The sequence below is a fragment of the Eptatretus burgeri genome, chromosome 7 (assembly GCF_056783735.1).
Source record: "Eptatretus burgeri isolate ZD-2024b chromosome 7, Ebu_testis_v1, whole genome shotgun sequence".
NCBI lineage: Eukaryota > Metazoa > Chordata > Myxini > Myxiniformes > Myxinidae > Eptatretus > Eptatretus burgeri.
This window is the reverse complement of record NC_140967.1, coordinates 80960307-80981874: the sequence shown is the minus strand read 5'-3', so window position 1 is coordinate 80981874 and position 21568 is coordinate 80960307. Positions and strand designations below refer to the sequence as shown.

Here is a 21568-nt window from a genome sequence, read left to right as displayed (position 1 = left end):
TGTGGTGAGGATGTTGAGGTCACAGAGAGATTCACTTACCTTGGCAGTGATATTCATGTCTCTGCTGGCTGTGAGTGAGAGGTCAATAGACGTCTGGGTCGGGCCTGGGGAGTCATGGATTCACTGGATCATGGGGTGTGGCGCTGCCGGTACCTGTGCGGGAGGACGAAAGTCCGAGTCTTCAGGTCCTTGGTACTTCCACTCGTGCTCTATGGATGCGAGACTTGGACTCTGACCAAGGATCTGAGACGGAGACTTAATTCCTTTGGTACCGGGTCTCTTCGGAGAATCCTTGGCTATCGCTGGTCGGATTTTGTGTCCAACGAGCGGTTGCTGAGAGAGACTCGGATGAGATTTGTTACCTGCATGGTCCATGAGCGTCAGTTGCGGCTGTATGGACATGTGGCTCGTTTTCCTGACGCTGATCCTGCTCACCAGATTCTCTCAGCGGGGGAGTCTCTTGAGTGGAGGAGGCCAGTGGGCTGACCACGTGCCTCGTAGTTGCAGCAGGTTGACCATCATCTCAAGGAGATGGGGATGGGCCTGGCATCTGCCTGGGGGATGGCCAGACGGAGGCCCCTGAAGTACCGGCGGAAAGTGGACGCAGCGACGTGCTGTTCTGGCACATGCTCCCATACCTGACCTGACATGTAAATATAGCTGGCACAAGCTTTGTGTATTTTCATGTCGCGAAGATCCACAAATACAACAACTAAATCTTGCCAAAAAGTTGGATGCCGTAACTTCGTTGGTGATGGTGCACGACATCATCTCTCCAATGTTGCAGACATCTATTAAATATGCATCAAGCCTGCCATGTTCACAGAGGCACTCTTGCAAGGTTCAAAGTCCATTCACTCTCAGCAATGGTGGAGAGTTTGGATAGAACATGCCCGTCCACAGTTCGGGCCTTGCACCTGCCCACATTGTCGGGAATCTGCAGTATGGGCAGCAGTTTGATCTCAGCCCTTTGGGCAAGGCTGAGAAAGTTCTCATACTCTGGTTATGCAGAGGCATACCCCTTTCTTTCAGGTACTTACTTTTCCAAGTATTTTTGGCTTCTTTTAGTGACGTTGTGAGGTATTTTTGGTAACAATCCTTATCTCTCACACACACGATGTACATTAACATGTCCCAATCAACATTTGCTGTGAAGAGGTTCTGCACATGCACACCAAGCATTCTTGGGTGGATTACGTCATTTAGAAAGTCCCACATTGTGTGAGAATTAACCTGTCCATTATTCTGGAAGAATTAATCCCTCCGTAATCCTGTGGGGAATCCAACCATGCGTTATTCTTGGGGAATTAACCCGTCTGTAAGGACAAGTTTTCAATAGTGGTGTAAATTTAAGAAATGACAAAGCGATAAAACTGGGTAATTGGCTCACAGTAAAGCACACAGAGGTGGGTATCAATGTGTGACATCTCTGCTGGTTTAAACTGTGATCACAGTACTTGCCATCACTACAGGGCTTGAGGGACCATGTATTATTATGTGGGAAAATTTTACAGAAGAGAGGTCAATCAGTCATCATACCTATGACACATCTTCACTGCACTCCCCCCCCCCACCCCCAAGCCTAACCCAATCACCAAATCCACGAGTACACTCACACTCAAGGAAACCAACCCCACCAACACCACAAACTCAATTCAACTCGACCTCCACTCAATGAGACAGCAAGGAAGAGCAGGGTTGAAGTGGTACATCACAGCCAAGACATCAACATCAAAACATTTGGGGATTGTTACTTACGAAATCTAAAGATTTAGAAAGTATATTGATGACTTCCGTCATCTGTTTGTGTGTGTGTTTGTTTGTGTGTGTGTGTGTGTGTGTGTGTGTGTGTGTGTGTGTGTGTGTGTGTGTGTGTGTGTGTGTGTGTGTGTGTGTGTGTGTGTGTTACTTACGAAATCTAAAGATTTCAGTGTGTGTGTGTGTGTGTGTGTGTGTTACTTACGAAATCTAAAGATTTCATAAGTATATTGATGCCTTCCATTTCTGTTTGTTTGTTTGTTTGTTTGTAGGCACGATAACTCGAGAACGGAAGAAGCGACCAATGTCAAATTACACCACGTGATTCAGGAGGGTGATGGCTAGTGCTGATTAGATTTTGGTCAAATCGGTCAAAGGTCAAGGTCACAGTGAGGTCAAACATCCAAAAAATGATAACTCGAGAACGGAAGAAGTTTCCAATGTCAAATTACACCACGTGATTCAGGATGGTGGTGGCTAGCGTTGATTAGATTTTGTTCAAAATCGGTCAAAGGTCAAGGTCACAGTGAGGTCAAACATCCAAAACATTCGATTTTTAATGGTTTGGTACAGAATCATCGTATAAACTTCTGGTTTGCGTCGCTACCTTCTCAAGAGACAGCTTTTATCAGACAAGGTCAGAGGTCAAGTTGACGATTTCGTAAGTACCAGTCTATGACTGCTTGTTTGTTTGTTTGTTTGTAGGCACGATAACTCGAGAACGGAAGAAGATACCAATGTCAAATTACACCACGTGATTCAGGAGGTGATGGCTAGTGCTGATTAGATTTTGGTCAAAATCGGTCAAAGGTCAAGGTCACGGTGAGGTCAAATATTCGATTTTTGATGGTTTGGTACAGATAACTCGAGAACGGAAGAAGCTACCAATGTCAAATTACATCACGTCATTCAGGAGGGTGATGGCTAGCAATGATTCGATTTTGGTCAAAATCAGTCAAAGGTCAAGGTGACAGTGAGGTCAAACATCCAAAAAATGATAACTTGAGAACAGAGGAAGCTACCAATGTCAAATTACACCACGTGATTCAGGAGGGTGGTGGCTCGCGCTGATTAGATGTTGGTCAAAATCGGTCAAAGGTCAAGGTCATAGTGAGGTCAAACATCCAAAACATTCGATTTTTGATGGTTTGGTACAGAATCATCGTAGAAACTTCTGGTTTGCTTCTCTACCTTCTCTCGAGACAGCTTTTATTTGGCAAGGTCAGATGTCAAGTTGACGATTTCGTAAGTGCCAGTCTATGACTGCTTGTTTGTTTGTTTGTTAGTTTATTTGTTTGTTTGTAGGCATGATAACTCGAGAACGGAAGAAGCTACCAATGTCAAATTATACCACGTGATTTAGGAGGGTGATGGCTATTGCTGATTACATTTTGGTCAAAATCGGTCAAAGGTCAAGGTCACAGTGAGGTCAAACATAATTCCGTAAATTCACATGGAGAAATGGAGTATTTTTGCTTCGCTCGACGTTACGAGTTCATTTTAACTTCGATTTTAATTTTGTCTTCGGTTTTTGCGATCGCTTATGACGCTTAAAACTCGGTTGTAGAAATTCTGGTAAAAATCGGATGTTTTGGAGACGTTTTAAGATTGTATAAAAAATATTTCACTCGATGCGTCACGGGTCGTCCCATGATGCAGTGCGCTCGAGCAGACGCGTCGTTGAGTTATGTTGATGTATAATTGCGTGGAGAAATGGAGATTTTTGCTTCAGTCAACATTACGATTTTTGATGGTTTGATACAGAATCATCGTAGAAACTTCTGGTTTGTGTCGCTACCTTCTCTAGAGACAGCTTTTATTAGACAAGGTCAGAGGTCAAGTTGACGATTTTGTAAGTACCAGTCTATGACCGCTTGTTTGTTTGTTTGTAGGCACGATAACTCGAGAACGGAGCAAGCTACCAATGTCAAATTACTCCACGTGATTCAGGAGGGTGATGGCTAGTGCTGATTAGATTTTGGTTAAAATCGGTCAAAGGTCAAGGTCACAGTGAGGTCAAACATTCGATTTTTGATGGTTTGGTACAGAATCATCGTAGAAACTTCTGGTTTGCATCACTACCTTCTCTAGAGACAGATTTTATTAGACAAGGTCAGAGGTCAAGTTGACGATTTCGTACCAGTCTATGACTGCTTGTTTTTTTCTTGGAGGGAAAGAACAGTTTGGTGAGAGTTGCATCAACAGAGAGGATATTAAATGACCTTGACAACATTCATAACTCAGAGAGTCAATATATCAAGACACTATGACAGCACAACATGCACACAATGCTCAGAGAACACTCAATTGTATTCTGGTCTACATTTCATTTCTAGCTATTGTCACTGTACCACTCTATCTCCATTGTTTCGATGTACGAATTGAATTACATTTTAAACCCAAGTCCTGTTGTTGCTGTTATACCACCTTCCCCAGAAAACCATTGTATACATTATGATTGTGTGTGAAGTACCCCTCACTTTCAAATGTCTTAACTCTCCTCTTATTTACTCGAAAGCTGAGCTTTCTTGCATCCGTTTTATTAAAGCTTTTCATTTGAATAAGATTTTGCAAGGGTCTCCTCTCTAAAGTAGAAAGTCCCGTCTGTCTCAGTCACTCCTTATAGCTGTCTATCTTTCCCTGGAATCAATCTGACAGCTCTACGCTAACCCCCTTCAATTGCAGATATATCCTTCCTCAAAGACAGCGACCAGAAGTAAATACAACAATCGAGATGAGAATCAAACTCAGCCAGGGTCAGAATCGAACCTCCCATAACAAGAGCAGACATTTATACACTACATGTGCAGAGTGGTTTTCCAAAACCTGAGATCATTAAATTAGCCAAATGTTGTGGTTGCGAGTAGTTACATGAACCGAATTTCAATGCCATTGGTCACGTTTAAAAGTTGTTTCTCAAAAGAAAATGGACATCTGTGCATTAAAGTAGGTGGGCAGAAATTAGAGGTGGTTGGTCTCTCAAGACAGGATCCACTGTCCAAAGTGTTAACACTGGAATGATTCATTATAATGAACATATGTTTAATGGATTGTTCATTGTATTGATAATTTGTGATATAGGACTCACCCCACTGGCCTATCACCAAAAGAAAAAAACGTTTTAATATCCTCCTACTCGCTTTCAGGGTGTTGTGAATACTGTCACATGTGTCACAAGAAACGGACAGATGATTGGACATCCAATAGGATGTGACGTGATGTGATTTGAACTGACGTTCAAACCAAAAAGTTACAAATAATCTTTGGAGATTAATTGGCCTTCAAGGAACAACAAGCTGAAAGACTAGTTGGCTCTGCGATCCACTGCCATTTTTCTACCATCATGGCTTCTTGTAGCAATCACTTCTTACTCGCGCAAGGAAAATAAAGTGTGATTGTGCGTGCATGCACTGATGAAAAATCCACCCCTGTTAGTGGTGGTGGTCGTATGGCAGCTTAGCTGCTGGGGTAGCTATCATTTCTTGAAGTGCAACTGTGTCGCTGATGCAGTGCCCCTCTACCAGTACACACACTGGAACTGGTACTCATTTCGCCAACCTCGGAAGGATGACAGACTGAGTCAACCCCCTGGTGTATTAATTCAGTGGCTGACGGGGTTTGAATTCAGGACCCTAGGATCCCAAGCCGCCACCCTAATCACTGATCCAACACCAGGCTTACCCCTGTTAGTGATGTATTATAGTTCATACTTTTCTGTTACCTACACATCGATATCATGTGAAAATTGTATTAATAGTAACATAAGTTCCTATGTTAAGCACTCGCTGTGTAGCTGATTTTGTCTGACATCAATTACCCTTCTCTTTTCTAGGGCAGCCTGGTGAGTGCTCATGCATGGATGTATCGGACATCACCAATGGTGGATCTGGTCCACCTGGCCGATCAGGGAAGCCTGGTCTTCCAGGAAACCTGGGTGCAAAGGGATCGCCTGGGGACAGAGGTCCATCTGGTTCAAAGGGCCCGAAAGGAAAGCAGGTGTTTGATGGCTGATGTGTATGCTGTATGTATGGGCCTAGGTTTGTGGATGAGCTTCACAAACTACCAAAGGGGATGGACTTGCACAAACATGAGTAGCAGTGGCTCGTAGAGAAACGGCATGTAGAAGCAATCATTGATGTGTATGGAGGAGTACATAACATTGTTGGGTAGCACCGATAAAAGATTGAGGTGAGGAGGATGACACAATTTGGATACACGATGATTTCACAATTGGGAAAAAGATGTGATGAATGAATACAAGGAGGCAACCTCTGTGGATTTTGTGAGGGTGGGCAGATGAGGCTTTTTCGAGCAATTTGTGTGACCTGATATTATCTTGTCCAGGTCTGACAAAATGGATTCCACAATGGCCAGCCTTTTGCAAGTGTGATGCATCATTCTAAACTTAGTGGACTTGTCAGCAAAATGGTAAAGTTGGTTTTCAAAAGAATCAGACAAATCTTTGATATTGATCAAGAATGATGTAAGTGCTAAGACCCTGCCTTGTGAAGCCCTAGCCTTGGGAAAGGACACCATCAAGGGCCATTTGCTGTTTCTATGAATGGAGGAAGTCAGACATCCACTTTAGCAGGGCCCCTGAAATCCGATTGAAGAGAACTCAGAGATCAAAGCTCGATGCCAGAGAGTGCCAAACGCTCGAGATATGTCCGTAACCTCTTGCTTGTGTTTCAGACCATCTACCCACTGGTGTCAGAAGGAGTAACACATCCAATGTGCAATGGTCACGTTGGAAACCAAACTAGTTGTCTCAGATTAGCTCGAGAGGAGATAGTGTCTGGGGTTGGCTGCAACGATTGACTCCATTACTTTACTTATAATATGGAGAAGACTGATAGATCTGTAGTTGAGGGGTTCAGCTTTGGTGTCTTTCTTACTTCTGAGGGATAAGAGTGATGTTTGAAACTTTCCAAGGATGAATTGCTTAGATTCTTTAATGTCGGAAAGGGTGGGTACAGGAAGGGACCGATTTGGGATATTAGCCTTTTGACTGAAGGTAGAGTTCAATATCTCTTTGGCATAATGATTAGAGCATCTGCTTTGAGTCTGACTGGTGGTGTAATGGTTAGAGAATCTCGGAGGTCAGCAGTTTGAACTCGACCCCATCCAAGTCTTACTGAAGACTTTAAAAACAGGATGCAACTGACGTTTTGAGTGTTCGCCCTTTGTCAGAGAATTTTTTTTTTTAAATTTCGTTCTAATGAAGGGTAAGTGTTTGAAACAGCAGCTGCACTTCATTTCATTTGGTAGTAAGCATGTTCTAATGTATCTTCAATTGGATAAAAATCCATTGTTTATCTTGTTCGCCGACAGACCGACGTGAGCTGTCAGACTTCATTAATGAAAAATAATGCACAGATAATATTTGATTATTTTATTTGCTAAACAGACATGTTACGTCATTAGTAAAGCCAAATATCAAGCCTCAAAAAGTGTCATAAAAACATTTGTGACACGCAAAAGACAATGCTTCATTGTGTTGAGGCATCATTTCATGCATTTTGTCGCTGTTGCACATGAGCAGCATAAACTTCTGGCACAGTTCCTGCTCAATTACACCAATGTTGTCATCACTTGTAGTTTGCAGTTGTTCAATGTCTGATATCCAATGTCTGTTTGATGACACAATTATACAAATCCGATGCACATATGGGTAATTTATAAAAATGGAAATGGGTGTCATAGATTTGGTAGGAGAGTCGAGCATCGCTGTATTTTATATTTAGTGTTTGAGGCTGATGGATAAACTTCAACATGTATTACAAGTTAGACAATTATACTGATACGCCATTGCTCCCCCATCCCTCCAAGGTCAGAGATGGGGCACAATAAAATGAGCTCCATCCGACTGACGGATCATCTGTCCATGTACTATTCTGTGCGTGATATTTCAAAAACCGTTGAACATTTAGCTTTCAGATATCCATTGCAGATATCCATTCCTCATGATGTTACCTCAAACTGATTAGATCATGGTTGTGATTGGCTAAATTATGTTGCCATGGCAACCATCTCGGTAGCTTGGCTTGTGTCCACGATTTTTCAAAAACCGTTCAAGATTTTGCTTTCATATTTCAGAGATCTATTCCTTCTCCTCCTCCGTATGCAGCACAAGACTGCGAGTAGCATCATTGGCTGAGGGTACGGCTCTGCCGCTGATGCGATGCCCCTATTACCAGTGCGCTGGTACTCGTTTAGCCGACCTCGGAAGGATGACAGGCTGAGTCAACCCCACCTGGTGATAATTCAACGGAAAGAAAAAACAGGGGTTCAAACTCAGGACCCTAAGATCCCAAGTCAGCCACCCCAACCACAAAGCCAACACCAGGCTTCATGTATTCCTTATGACATTATCTCAACGTGATTAGATCACGGCTGTGATTGCTTGAATTCTGTTCCCATGGAAACCATCTGGGTAACACAATTGACCTTCTCAGAGGAGCGGGGAACAAAAAGTACTCAGATGGAAGCAACAAATCAGCCAATCCAAAGTAGGTTTGAGTTGTTTGAAGAGGTTGAAATCGTATTGGTGCATCAGGATTCGAACCAGATGCTCTCTGATCATTCCTGGGTACCATGATAAGATTGCAGTGCTAAATATATAACCCCTGAAAAGAATGCAGCACTCACAGTGAACCGGCTGTTCATCTTTGCAGCAACCACCTGGAATGATGGGACTTCAAGGACCAAAAGGGTCAAAGGGGGAACCAGCAGCACCAAGTGCCAAAGGTACTTGCTTGGTCTTCCATAATGTATTTTGTGATGAAATAAAGCAGCAAAATATACTGGATATAAAAAATACTGCCTTGTTGACCAGGATGGTTACAAGTGAATAATTACATGAGTATATAAAATTATACGTCCTCATTGTAAAGGTCTTCTGTGGATAGGTGTAAAACTCAGTAAACCTCTGAAACGTACATGTACCGACTCGATATATAAATCAAAATTGAACGATTGTGTCAGAACGAGGTAAACGGCGTAACCACAGCACGTGCAATGCTGAATGATACCTCATTTACGAGCTCTTGGGTCCACACAGTGCATGCGGAGGTTTACAAGTATCGATATTCATGCAATTTCAAGTTCTATTCATTTTTGTTGTGCACGTGGTGTATATGCTCAGTTGTTGGTTCGCACATCTACCGGAAGTAAAAAAAAACATAATAAAACCACAAACCATTCAGTCACTTCTGTTGATGTATAATTACCTTTCCCTCAATTTACTTTACCGAGAAACCTTAGCAGTCTTTACAGCGAGTGACTACTATGCTGTGAAAGAAGGGGGAGGGATGTGCACTTGAAGTTGGGAGGGGGAGGAGGAATGTGCATTTTGAGTTGAGAGGAAGGAGGGATGTGCACGTGGAGTTGTGAGGGAGGAGGATGTGGACGTGGAGTTGGGAGGAAGGAGGGATGCGCACTTGGAGTTGGGAGGAAGGAGGGATGCGCACTTGGAGTTGGGAGGGAGGAGGGATGCGCACTTGGAGTTGGGAGGGAGGAGGATGTGGACGTGGAGTTGGGAGGAAGGAGGGATGTGCACTTGGAGTTGGGAGGAAGGAGGCATGCGCACTTGGAGTTGGGAGGGAGGAGGAATGCGCACTTGGAGTTGGGAGGGAGGAGAGATGCGCACTTTGAGTTGGGAGGGAGGAGGATGTGGACGTGGAGTTGGGAGGGAGGTGGACTTGGAGTTGGGAGGGAGGAGGATGTGCACTTGGAGTTAGGAGGGAGGAGGGATGCGCAGTTCGAGTTAGGAGGGAGGAGGGATGCGCACTTCGAGTTGGGAGGGAGGAGGATGTGGACGTGGAGTTGGGAGGGAGGAGGATGTGGACGTGGAGTTGGGAGGGAGGAGGATGTGGACGTGGAGTTGGGAGGGAGAAGGAATGCGCATTTTGAGTTGGGAGGGATGATGAGGATGCGCACTTGGAGTTGGGAGGAAGGGGGATGCGCAATTCGAGTTGGGAGGGAGGAGGATGTGGACGTGGAGTTGGGAGGGAGGAGGGATGCGCACTTGGAGTTGGCAGGGAGAAGGATGTGGACATGGAGTTGGGAGGGAGGAGGATGTGGACATGGAGTTGGGAGGAAGGAGGATGTGGACATGGAGTTGGGAGGGAGGAGGGATGCGGACATGGAGTTGGGAGGGAGGAGGGATGCAGATTTGAAGAAGAAAGGGGTTGATGACTCAACATCACATTTTACATTATGTAGAATTTCCACGGGTCCCTGCCATTATGCGATCAAAATACATCCCTGTCAAACTCCCGAAATATTCCACGCACTATTGGAAACTAATTCCTTTACAACCGCCCAGTGGAATCGGGTTATGTGCTCGGAAAGTATTGACTCAATGAAGGTAAACACCCCATCAGACATGCTCAAATGTTACACTGTCTCAGATCTAATATATTTTTACCTTGTGGGTTCTTCCACCCCATGGGGTCTAAGCGCCGCTCGCGTTCTCTCTTTTCTTGTGTACAGTTCATTTGAACGTCTATTTATCCATTATTCGTGAACAGAATTCGATGGAAATTGACAGGCATATACTAGACACATATGTACAGACATTAAATGAGCCCAAAGTGCGATTGCGGCCCTTTGGGCCGATGAACGGCCCATTTTGGCCCATTTTCTTAAAATTATTATTTCTCGGTTATTAGTGAACGGAACCGAACCAAACTTGACAGGTATATTCTCGAGACCATTCCCTCGGCATTAACTGAGCCCAAAGCGTGATTCCGGCCCTTTAGGCCCATTTTCTTAAAATTGTTATTAAAAAAAGAATTAAATGCGCTGGGCGATGCCTAACACAAAAGTAGGTCGCAAATGATGATATGAAACGAGCCTCACTCTTGTGAGGTGTTCTGGTTTCTTTTTCTGATACGATGAAAATTTTACCAAATTTCCAAACTATCCGTCTTCCGTGCTGTCACTCACCTGAGAGTTGTACAAATGAACTCCCACGGGGTATGTTCGCAATTCGAACTTGTTTGTATTGGGCATGACATTTATATGTGACACATTTGTAATGTATATATTTTAAAGAAATATCTGGGTGATTTATTATTTATTTTTTGTGCGTTCCAAGTGAAGCCCTGAATATTTGAATGATGGAGCATTACAACATGCCAACGCAGATTAACATTGCAGAACTCTACATTAAATTAGGCTTTGCTATTGCAACTCACTGAACTTTCAGGAGGGAATTTCCACACAGAAGCACCATTCTCTACTTCTTCAGAAAATTTTGTCAAGATGGCAGTGTCCATCCATCGAAGCATGTGAGACATCATGCAGTGAAGACACAAGAGACAATCATTGCTATGGCTGCAGAAATTTCCCAAAGTCCGAAGAAGTCGATCCGACGCCTTTCAGCAGAAAGTGTTGTTCGCCCAAGAAGTCTTTGAACATATATTGCACGAAGATGTTCACCTATGGCCATTAAAAAATCCAGGTTGTTCAGAAACTTTACAATGGTGATTTTGGAAAGCACCAGAATTGTTGTTGGTTGCTTGATTGATGTGAAGAAGATGGAGATTTCATAAACTCTTTGTTAATGACAGATGAAGCCGATTTCGATCATACAGATGGTGTAAACAAACAGAACTGCAGGTTCTGGGTGGAGGAAAATCCCAAAGAGTTACATCAGAGTGTTGCATCCTATGAAAGTCACAGTGTGGTGTGCTTTTGCTACAGGATGCATTGTTGAGCCATATTTCTTCGAAGAGAATAACGTGACTGTAAACTCTGAACGCTACCTGGATATGTTGCAGAACTTTCTCATTCCTGAATTGTGGCGTAGAAATAGTGTTCGCAGATACATGATTTCAACAAGATGGAACAACATGACAGACTGTAATAATTGTTATGCAATTTCTAAGGCAACAGTTTGTGGAAAAGATATCTCTCAGTTTGGCAATGTTTCTTGGCCACCCTGATCCCTAGATTTGACCCGAGCGGATTTCTTCCTCAGGGGATTTTTGAAGAGCCAGGTGTACAAGACATGGCCCACGTATGCAGATGAACTTCAGATGAGGATCACTGTTGTTGACAATGACAAATTCAAAGCAGCAATGAACTAGGATGGCATTCGGTAGAGCGCATACCTACGCCAGGCTGAACAGTTAACTTTTTGGATCCCACTGATGGACTAGATCTGGATCAACTTTTTATCGTCACCTACCCAAATCATTCACCAAGTGTTGTCATAATCCGTCCACAACTTTTTGAAATATCTCGCTGTATATTGTTTTTTGGGCCATCTCTCAATGGCGAATATTTACTTTTAATAATCCAAAATTCTCGTATCTGGATTCAGATCCAGATCTTCACCAAAATCGAATAAAATCTTCATTGGCGCACACCCAGCCTGTCCACCAAGTTTCGTCTGAATCCGGTCATAACTTTTTGAGCTATCCTGCTCACAGACAGACAGGGGTGAAAAACATAACCTTTGTCCAACTTCGGTGGTGGAAGTAACAATGTACTGGTTTGATGCAGTAAGTGCATCTATTGTAACGGACAGCATTTCAGAAATGTGATGTTTTTTTTAAGAAGTAGAGCTGCGTTGTGTGTACTGCTATGATGTCACACAATCTCCCATACCTGTACTTCACTTTATTGTACTAAAAATATGATTTACTTTGTTCAGTCTTGTTTTATTACAGAAATAGATGCGTCGCGTATTAATTCCACACCCTGTACATCAACAGACGGTGTAGGCTCATTAAATTGGGACATTCCCTCTTGTAGCTATTCTTAGCCAATTGTATCAATGTCGATGTGCTGGCACTTAACATCATTGACCAGGAATAGGTAAGAGAGATGATATCCTTATTGCACCACAGTGTCTCCATTGCGTGATTAAATACCTTGACTGTTGGACACAAATGTGATGTTTCCTCGTTTTCAGGGGCAAAAGGGCTGCCTGGTGAACAAGGAAAGGCCGGGTTGCCTGGGAAATTTGGCAAGAGAGGACTCCAAGGTCATCCTGGTTCTAAAGGAATGCCGGTAAGATTAGCTTTTAATTTGTAGTGAAATTCTGATGAAATTACAGTTATTCACTTTAAGACCTTTCCCCCTCTCCCCCAACTCTTCACCCCTAACATTCACTTACTCTGCATACTTCTGAAAATCTTAACCAATGATCAATCTTTTTGTTGCACTGAACTGTAATTAAAAGCAAACATGTTTTTGCAGTCTTTTCAAGAGAGCATGACGTTTTGAACAATGAGCCCAAAACCATTAAATTTATCAAAATGAACATGGAGGTGCAAAAGGGATGCAGCACAGGTTTCTAAATTTATTAAAACCACTGCACCTTCTACTCACCTCTTCACATGGTGTTCATCCACATGATCCCTCTGTGTGCGGAGTCAGTGCATGACGGGCTGTTCACTCATGGGGTGATGCACATAACAGTCGGATAATTTAATTTGCATAAATTTTCCCAACTACAGTTTGCAGAACATTTTACCCCACAGTCTTGTGAAAAAAAGGGACATGGGAAGGGTCTTTTTGAACTCTTGCTTTGTATTTCCGAGCACAATCTCTATTTCCTGCGAGCCACCATTTTGTCTGAATCTCGATATGCGTCAACGCTGAGGGCACAAGCGGCACGTTTGATTGGTTGAGATCACGTAAAATGTCATAATTGTTTGTCCAAGTACTGATAAACTGGAGATTCCTGAAAGTGGCAAGAAGGTGATTTGTGTTCTCCAGTGTTCAAGTGTATAATTATATTGAAATGAGATTCAGGTTTTAAAGGATGCGGACAAAAAAACAATTTTTTTCAGAAGTTTACCGCAGTACTGCCATTGATGGACCATCTTTTTGCACCACCTTGTTTTATCATGTTAAATAATTATTTGTGTTTGTTATTGATGTCCTTTATGACATCCTTGAAAACAGTAAGTTTCCTATGGCTTGTAGCATGGTATTGTGTACACTATGGTCCTAAATGAGGAGAAAGCTTAGAAATTGAACCCAGTTTTAATAAGATAAACAATCTTAATGTTGTATAATGCCCAAGTATCTGTGCTTTCAGAAAATGTATACTTTGCTATGGGTCCTATGGATATAGTTGCTTACAAAGCATGTTTTTTATGCAAACACAGGCTAATTTTTTTCCATTTTTATAGTGCATTTTTTAGAAATGGGTTACATGTATGATTGTATATGTTGTCCAAAATGGTTGAAAATGAATTTTTTGTTTGATATATATCATTATACATAAGAATAGAACAATTCCTCGAAACAGTACATTTATTATGACCTTTTGCATATCTTGGCACCTTCAAATGTGTAAAATCTCAGATTTTGCAAAATTTCCCCCAGTCATAGTGAAGCTTACAAAATCTTATTACAGAAATTTGAATTGCATCTGATAGAACATCTTAAATAGCAATTTAGTTCTTCATAAAGTGATGATTTAAAATGGCAAGTTTCAACGTGGATCATTACGACATACCAGTTTTTAGGTTCACTTCCATGATTGGGTCAAAAATGTTAGGAAGTACGTAACAAATTGCATTTACCAAGCTGCTACAAAATTACTGGTAGCTATAAGCTTGATTTTATAACCATAGAATAAGTTTACCAAGATGGCCCTATGATATAAAAATCAATACCAAAGGCCAGTTTGTGTTCAGTATACAGAACATCAAAGGTCGTTAGGAAGTACGTAACGTTTTTAAGAAATCTGCACTTTTAATCCTAAGATGTTAGTTTGGTTCATCACAGCATGTATTTCTATGGTTAAGTTTATGTGCATATATATATTTATGACCTGAATGAACACTGATCAATTAGATCAATTTGTTAATTTCATATGGCCTTGACCTCTTTGCTCAAGGTCAAATATCAGGTAAACCAAATATTCTCCATATATATGGTTTCCAATTAGTGTACAATTCATATCTAAGCCATTAGACCAATTTTAGAATGATATGAGTGGTTCTTTGATACAGATAATTGATTGATAACCTACTTTGACCCTGTCAGAGCAATAGAAGGAGGAAGAATTAAGCTCTGCCCAAATAGATCCTGAATCCCCATGATGTTGGCTAACAAATGATATGCAAAACTTAATCATACAATGACTTTCATGTTTTGGTCTCCCGTGTCCTAAATGTTTACATAATACCTTGCTACAAGCTCTGTTTGGAATGATTTTAAATCAGAATCATCTGATTTTCTCTGGTAATCTAACTTATAGAATCAAGTTTGATTTGAAAGTATCTCATCATCTGCTTTTTCTTGTGTATGGTAGCTATCATTTCTTGGAGTGTGGCTGTGCCACTGGTGCTGTGCCCCTCTGCCAGTACACTGGTATTCATTTTGCCAACCTCAGAAGGATGACAGGCTGAGTTGAGCCCCACCTGATGTTAATTCAGCAGCCAACAGGGCTCAAACTCAGGACCCTTGGATCCCAAGCCAGCCACCATAACCACTAAGCCAACACCAGGCTTGTATCTGATCATGAAATAAACTCAGTGACATCAAATCGTGAAAAGTTTGAAGGGGGTGAATACTTTTGCAGGCCACTGTAAGTAGTTATTATGAAGGAGCGAGATGAAGTGAGGTTAGACTTTTTAAAGTTAACCCTGAGGGGGTTAACTGGACGTAGTAGTTGTCCACAGCTTGTCAATACATACCAGAAACGGAGCTGGCTGATTACATTCTCCCTCGAGGTCATTCATGAGCTGGGTTTTGGAGTTTTACTGACAATCCAATAGCAACTTACTGTAGTAATTTTCTACATTTGCTCCATTTCCAGAAGCTTAAAACCTAAATCCTTAAAACTTTTGACCGTAATTGGATTTGAAACGATAACCTCTGGGATAACAGCCTAATGTCCTCTCCACTAGGTCAACCACTGTATTCAGATAAATCATCCATTGACTGACATAACCCTTCCAGCTTGGGGCAATTGTTAGGCACATTTTTAACGGTTCCCGATTTCCCCAGTCTAACCTAATAATCGTACCTTATCGATAATTGATGGATATTTTATATACACATTTATTATTTATTATTTTGATTTTAACATCATTTTTGAATTGATGGTGTGTTGCCAGGGTGACTGGAGTAAGGGACCAATGGGCAAACAGGGGTCACCTGGCCAACCTGGGAAGCCAGGCGTGCAAGGACAGCCAGGTGAGCCAGGTATTGGCATGCCTGGAAAACCTGGTAGCACAGGAAGTCGAGGTGATCCGGGCCTCACGGGGCCTGTGGGACCACCTGGTCCAAGAGGTTTAAAAGGTTTGTGCCACCTGACCCTGTCATCCCCATTTCTCATTGTCATGGCAGATCCAGTTCCATTTTATTTTTACTTCCACCACTGAAGTTGGATGGAGGTTATGTTTTGAACCCTGTTTGTCTGTTTGTCTCTTTGTTTGTCTGAGAGCAGGGTATCTCAACAAGTTATGGATGGATTTGGACAAAACTTGGTGGACAGGTTGGGTGTGTGACAAGGACGGGTTGTTTAAATTTGGTGAACATCCAGAACCGGATACAAAAATTATTTTTGATGTTCTCGGTGATTCTTCAAGAGTGAGAGAGATAGATAGACCGAGAGAGAGACACCGAGAGACACCCAGACCCAAAAACAATATACATAGGAGCACGATATCTGAAATAGTTATGGATGAATTTGGATGAAACTTGGTGGATGAATTGGGTACGTGACAAAAACAATCTTATTAGATTTTGGTGTAGGTGCGGATACAGATCTGGCCTATCAGTGGGCTCCAAAACGTAAACTGTTCAGCCTGGTGGAGGTATGTGCTCTGTCGAGTGCCGTTCTGGTGTCAAATGTTTACACCTGGGTTTATCTCACCCTACACACCCTTCATTCTTTGTTTTCAAGGTGCTGTCACATGCTGTCGTTGTATCAATGCCACAAACAAGGACAACACCACAGGTGTGTGCTTCCAATAAGCCGGTGTCCGGCAGCATATTTCTTCGACATCCAACTAAGGCTATTCTTGTGTACCTGACTTTTAGATCTTTGGCTGTTACTGTGAATTAATCTCTTGGTTGTAAATTATCTTTAGGATTTCCTTTTGGTGAATGCCATTTTTGTGAAGCTGTTTTTGACTCGGTATTCTCTGGCAGGAGAGATCACAGCTTGTACAGACTCTGGAATTCCTGGACCACCAGGACCAACAGGCAGACCAGGCTCCAAAGGTGGCAACCTCACACTCAATTAATTTATCTGAGCTGATATAGGATGGGAGACTCATATTATTGGAGTTGGCACTGTGTTTATAAACCAGGAAGGGCCCAAATGACAATGAGACATAATCATCATCCCTCGTACTTCGTCTATGAGGTCTTATCATCTCATTGCAAAAGTAAATCAACAAAACTCATTGTAAGTCCTTGTGGTCTTCTTTACAATATAATGACTCCTGCTGGTAGTGCACCATGCGGCAGTTGTAGAAAGATCCTATTTGGTCTACAAACCCGGAACCAAACAGCTCCAAGGTGAGTGTATCACTACTAAGAGAACCTTCGAGGCATTTGTCAGGCATAAATAAACCTTGAACCACTTGTAGTCTATCAATATCCTTTTCTTCCTGACCAATGAAAAATATTGTGCACAATCGGAAATGCTCAAAACCAGTGTAAGTTTGAATGAAACACCTTCACAGCTCCAAGATCGATGTTCCACTTGACATGTGTGTGTGTTGTTGATAGTGAATGCATATTGTATTTAGTGATGATTTCGGCCCATTTGAGACATCATTACTGGGGTGTAGCTATGCCACTGATGCCCCTTGCACATAATGGCTGTAGCTGTGCCCCTTGCACATAATGGCAGGAATTTGGCCAGGATGCCATTGATAACTTTCATACTCTTCATTGAAAGACACCATGTAATTTTTAACGTCCCACCAATTTATGCGAGCAGCCGGTTCCCCAACTTAATATCCATGAGAGGGGTGGGCATACTAACATTGACAACAGTGTTGAAAGGATTATTTTAATCATGCTGTATTATGTTCTCAATACACCTCTCTTCCCTGAGCCCTCTCCCCCACCCCCACCCCACCCCCCACACAATCACAACTGACACCCTCAAACCCCACATCGTAACAGGCCCAAAGGGGGAGGCTGGGATGTTAGGAGAACCTGGACAACGTGGTAAACCAGGCATGAAAGGACCACAGGGGTCTGAGGGCCTCAAGGGAAATCCTGGACCACCAGGTGAGGCATACTGTGTTTTTATCTGTACTAATAAATGTCAATGTGTGTGTCCCGACGTGTGTCCTCTCCATGACTCCAAAACCATGAAACTTAGTGGCCCTAATCCTCGCACACATACTAAGGGAACTCCAAGGAAGTGCATGAATTAAAATTGGGTGTTTGGGTTAATTAAAACTCCCCTTTTGAAACCAATTAACGGCCTTGTTTAATTATCCTTTATCAAGGCTTCCTCCTCGGTGAACCTCCTTGTCAGCCTGCTCTCCCACACTGGGGTCTTAATTTGCCATTTTTTTTTGGGGGGGGGGCATGCTCAACAATGCCTTGACTTGGAACAGGCCACAACAGTTTCTTAATGATAACGTGCTCAAATGTTGTTTTTTTTCACTTTCCACACTCATATCATCGAATGCGTCATCTTCATACCTACGAATTGTTGTACACATCTCAATGCTGACAAACACTGGAGACGCCAATGTTCATGGCTTTATTTCATTTCCGCACATATAATAAGCTGTAAAATCTTTTAACCTGAGCTGAAATAAAAAATTCCAACTGCATAATTGACCTTCACAGCAGTTTTGACTTAAAAAAAATTCATTTGTCCAATTTCGACATTGTTTGACATTCCGAGTATCTCCGGGTTGTGTTTGTGATAACCGATCGCTCATCGCTTGTCAAGCGTGGTCATATCAAACACCGTCCAGAGATGACCGGAGATGTCCGGAGTGTCAAGCAACGTGTGAAACAGAAAAGTGGACACTTTTTTTTCGAGCAGTCGGAACTGCTGCTAAGGTCAATTCCGCAGTTTCACTTTTGAAATGTGGCTCAGGTTAAGAGATTCTGAAGCTTATTGCATTTCAGCTGTGGTGCTTATAGAAGTCCATAGAGTCGTATTTACACATTATTTGACACTCCGGATGTGTCCAGATGGTGGTTACCGCTGAATGTGTCCTGACGTTGTTTGTCTCCAGACCGCTCGTAATATCTCCGTCAATAAAAGACTAAGGATGATGAAACTCTCACAACCTATGGAACTCTTGTCGTTCACTTATGTTCCAAAATTATAGGTGAAAATTCCAATGTTCCTCAAAGCTATTGTTGGAAATTGGGAATGTTGTGTCGGCATAAATTGATAGTTCATATTTTAATCACCACCAGGTGTCATCAGTGTTCGCTGGTTTTCAGTGCCATTTTGCTATTGCACTGTGGACCACACATTAAAAATACATTGACTTCTTTGATGGCATGCGTAAAGATGGAGAAAATACGCCAGACTTAACGCATTGAATTTAGACCAAAAAGTTCGATTTTAGTCTCTGACCACAAAACGGTTCTCCACATGCCTGGAGGATCATTAAGATGCTTTTTCACAAGCTCTTTATTAGCGTTTAGATGAGTCTTTTTCAGGAATGGCTTCTTTCTTGCCACTTGGCAGTAGAGGCCAGATTCGTGAAGTGATTCAACACTGATCCTCATCTTGGACATCGAGCCTTGTGTATCTTTCAAAGTCATTGCTGATGTACAGTGACATCCCGAACCAGTTTCCTGCTTCCCCAGTTGCTGAGTTTGTATGGGCGACCTGATCTCGGTCGGGTCTCGGTGGTACGATACGTCTTCTACTTCTTAATAATGGATTTCACCATACTCAAAGGGATAATGAGCAACTTTGAAATCTTCTTATAACCCTCTCCTGAATGGTGCTTCTCCACTATTTTATATCTGACTTCTTTGGAAAGCGTATTGGTCTTCTTGTTTGCCTTCGTGGTTGATCCTTAGATAAGTGGGGAGCGTAATTTAAGTAAAACCGCTGGTTACATACAGGTAAAACCTATTACACTTTTTTTTAACCTTTCAAACAAATAATTTGCTCCTGGAGTGTTTTTGGGTAAATTAGGAAAAGGGTTTGAATACCAATGTAACAGAGAATCATCTGATTTTTCTCTGTTAATCTAACTTATTCATATTTTATCTGCATTTTTTTCACTTTATCACTTTGGAGTAGTTTGTGAAGACTCTATATATTAAGTTTGATTTGAAAGCATCATGAAATAAGCACAGGTGGCATCAAAGTGTAAAAACTTTGGAGGGGGTGAATACTTTGGCAGGTCACTGTACGCACAGAAATTCACTCCCCGGTGTTGCAGTTGTTGGTAGAGCATGCTGATAGGGTGGACCCACAGAGTAGTAATATTGTTGTGAAGCCTTAATATTTTCGATCACAGCCATAACTTTGCAAAGCTACCTGATAGATTTCTCATCTCTAAAAATATGAAACCTATCATGTGCTCTTTCATCGTTTGGAGTACTCCCAGGGATGTAGACAGAAACTCATTTGCAGAGTCAATTGGATCAAGTCATGAGGTCAATAAATTACCATACTATGTGAAATGTACTACATTGGAATAAATTCAATGGGGTTCAATGACACAATTTTACCTTTTATTGATACATTTTGTTTTCACAACAGGCAAAAAGGGAATTTCTGGAGATGCCGGCCTTCTTGGATTGAAGGGTCTGCAAGGCCTTGATGGACCACCAGGAGAACCTGGAATACAAGGCTCATTAGGATCTAAAGGAGCATGTGGGGCCTCAACTGTTGGGCCTCCTGGTCAACAAGGTCCTATCGGCCCAAAGGGCTTAATTGGGGCATTTGGGGAGCCAGGTGATCCTGGGTCACCAGGTGATAAAGGTATACTAGTGGTTAAAGCAATTTATTTTTTATTAAAAAAAAACATTTTTGGGTTGATCTATATGCAAGTATATAGTACTATATTTGAGCCCAAATGACTCTTTTGTGTTTTATTTTCCTTGGAACAAAACAGCATATCCAATCTGTGCACCCAATAATTGCTTGACAGGCAGGGATGGGGCTCAAGGCTCGAAAGGGCAAAAAGGGGGAAGTGGTGAGCTGGGTGAGGCTGGAATAAAGGGCGAAAGGGGGAGAACTGGCCCAACAGCTTCTCCTGGAATTACTGGCCCAATTGGTGCACCTGGTAAAAGGGGTCCACGAGGCAGGCAAGGTGAGAAGAGAATGTTACTGATTTTTATTTTTTTTTAACCACACAAATATGTGAGTAGTTGTTTTTAACGGCTGTTTTTGATGTGGGTCTGTCAGCCATTCCAAAGAGCAAATCTACTCAACCATAACAGCCATGTTTCTACATATATTTGCATGCTAATCTGGGACTGAACAAACACCTTCCAGGGCTGTACAAGACCAGACGTCTGATTTTCCGTTCTCTTATATAATTAGCCCCCGTTGGACTTATTCCGAAATGGGCGCTTATGGATTTGGTCTCAATTTTCGTGTCTGTGCTTGTATGGAAGTGTCCGCAACCATATCTCGGACATATGTGAACCGATTTTATTTGTACTTGACAGAAAGACAACACATGATGGTATACATAAGCACATCATTTTATTTCCCGATGCAATCGAAGATGGCCGGCTGGCGGCCATTTTAGTTGTAAAAAAAAAACCCGATGTTGAACACGTCCTCAACCATTTCTCGGACAGGCATTTGCTGATATTCTTCAAACTTGGCACACAGATAATGAGTGATGGCTTACATATGCAACTCATTTAT

At 42.2% G+C, this 21568-nt stretch overlaps 1 protein-coding gene across 1 annotated transcript in view; it reads left to right on the top strand.

The window, feature by feature from the left end:
* Positions 1-21568, top strand: part of LOC147023626 (uncharacterized) — a 156573-nt gene that overhangs the window by 103663 nt on the left and 31342 nt on the right. The window contains exons 18-26 of the mRNA XM_085890349.1: positions 5591-5754; positions 8433-8505; positions 12683-12780; positions 15849-16032; positions 16640-16693; positions 16888-16959; positions 17875-17982; positions 20450-20671; positions 20841-21002. Coding sequence (XP_085746475.1) covers positions 5591-5754; positions 8433-8505; positions 12683-12780; positions 15849-16032; positions 16640-16693; positions 16888-16959; positions 17875-17982; positions 20450-20671; positions 20841-21002 — 1137 coding nt within the window. The remainder of the gene's footprint in view (positions 1-5590; positions 5755-8432; positions 8506-12682; positions 12781-15848; positions 16033-16639; positions 16694-16887; positions 16960-17874; positions 17983-20449; positions 20672-20840; positions 21003-21568) is intronic.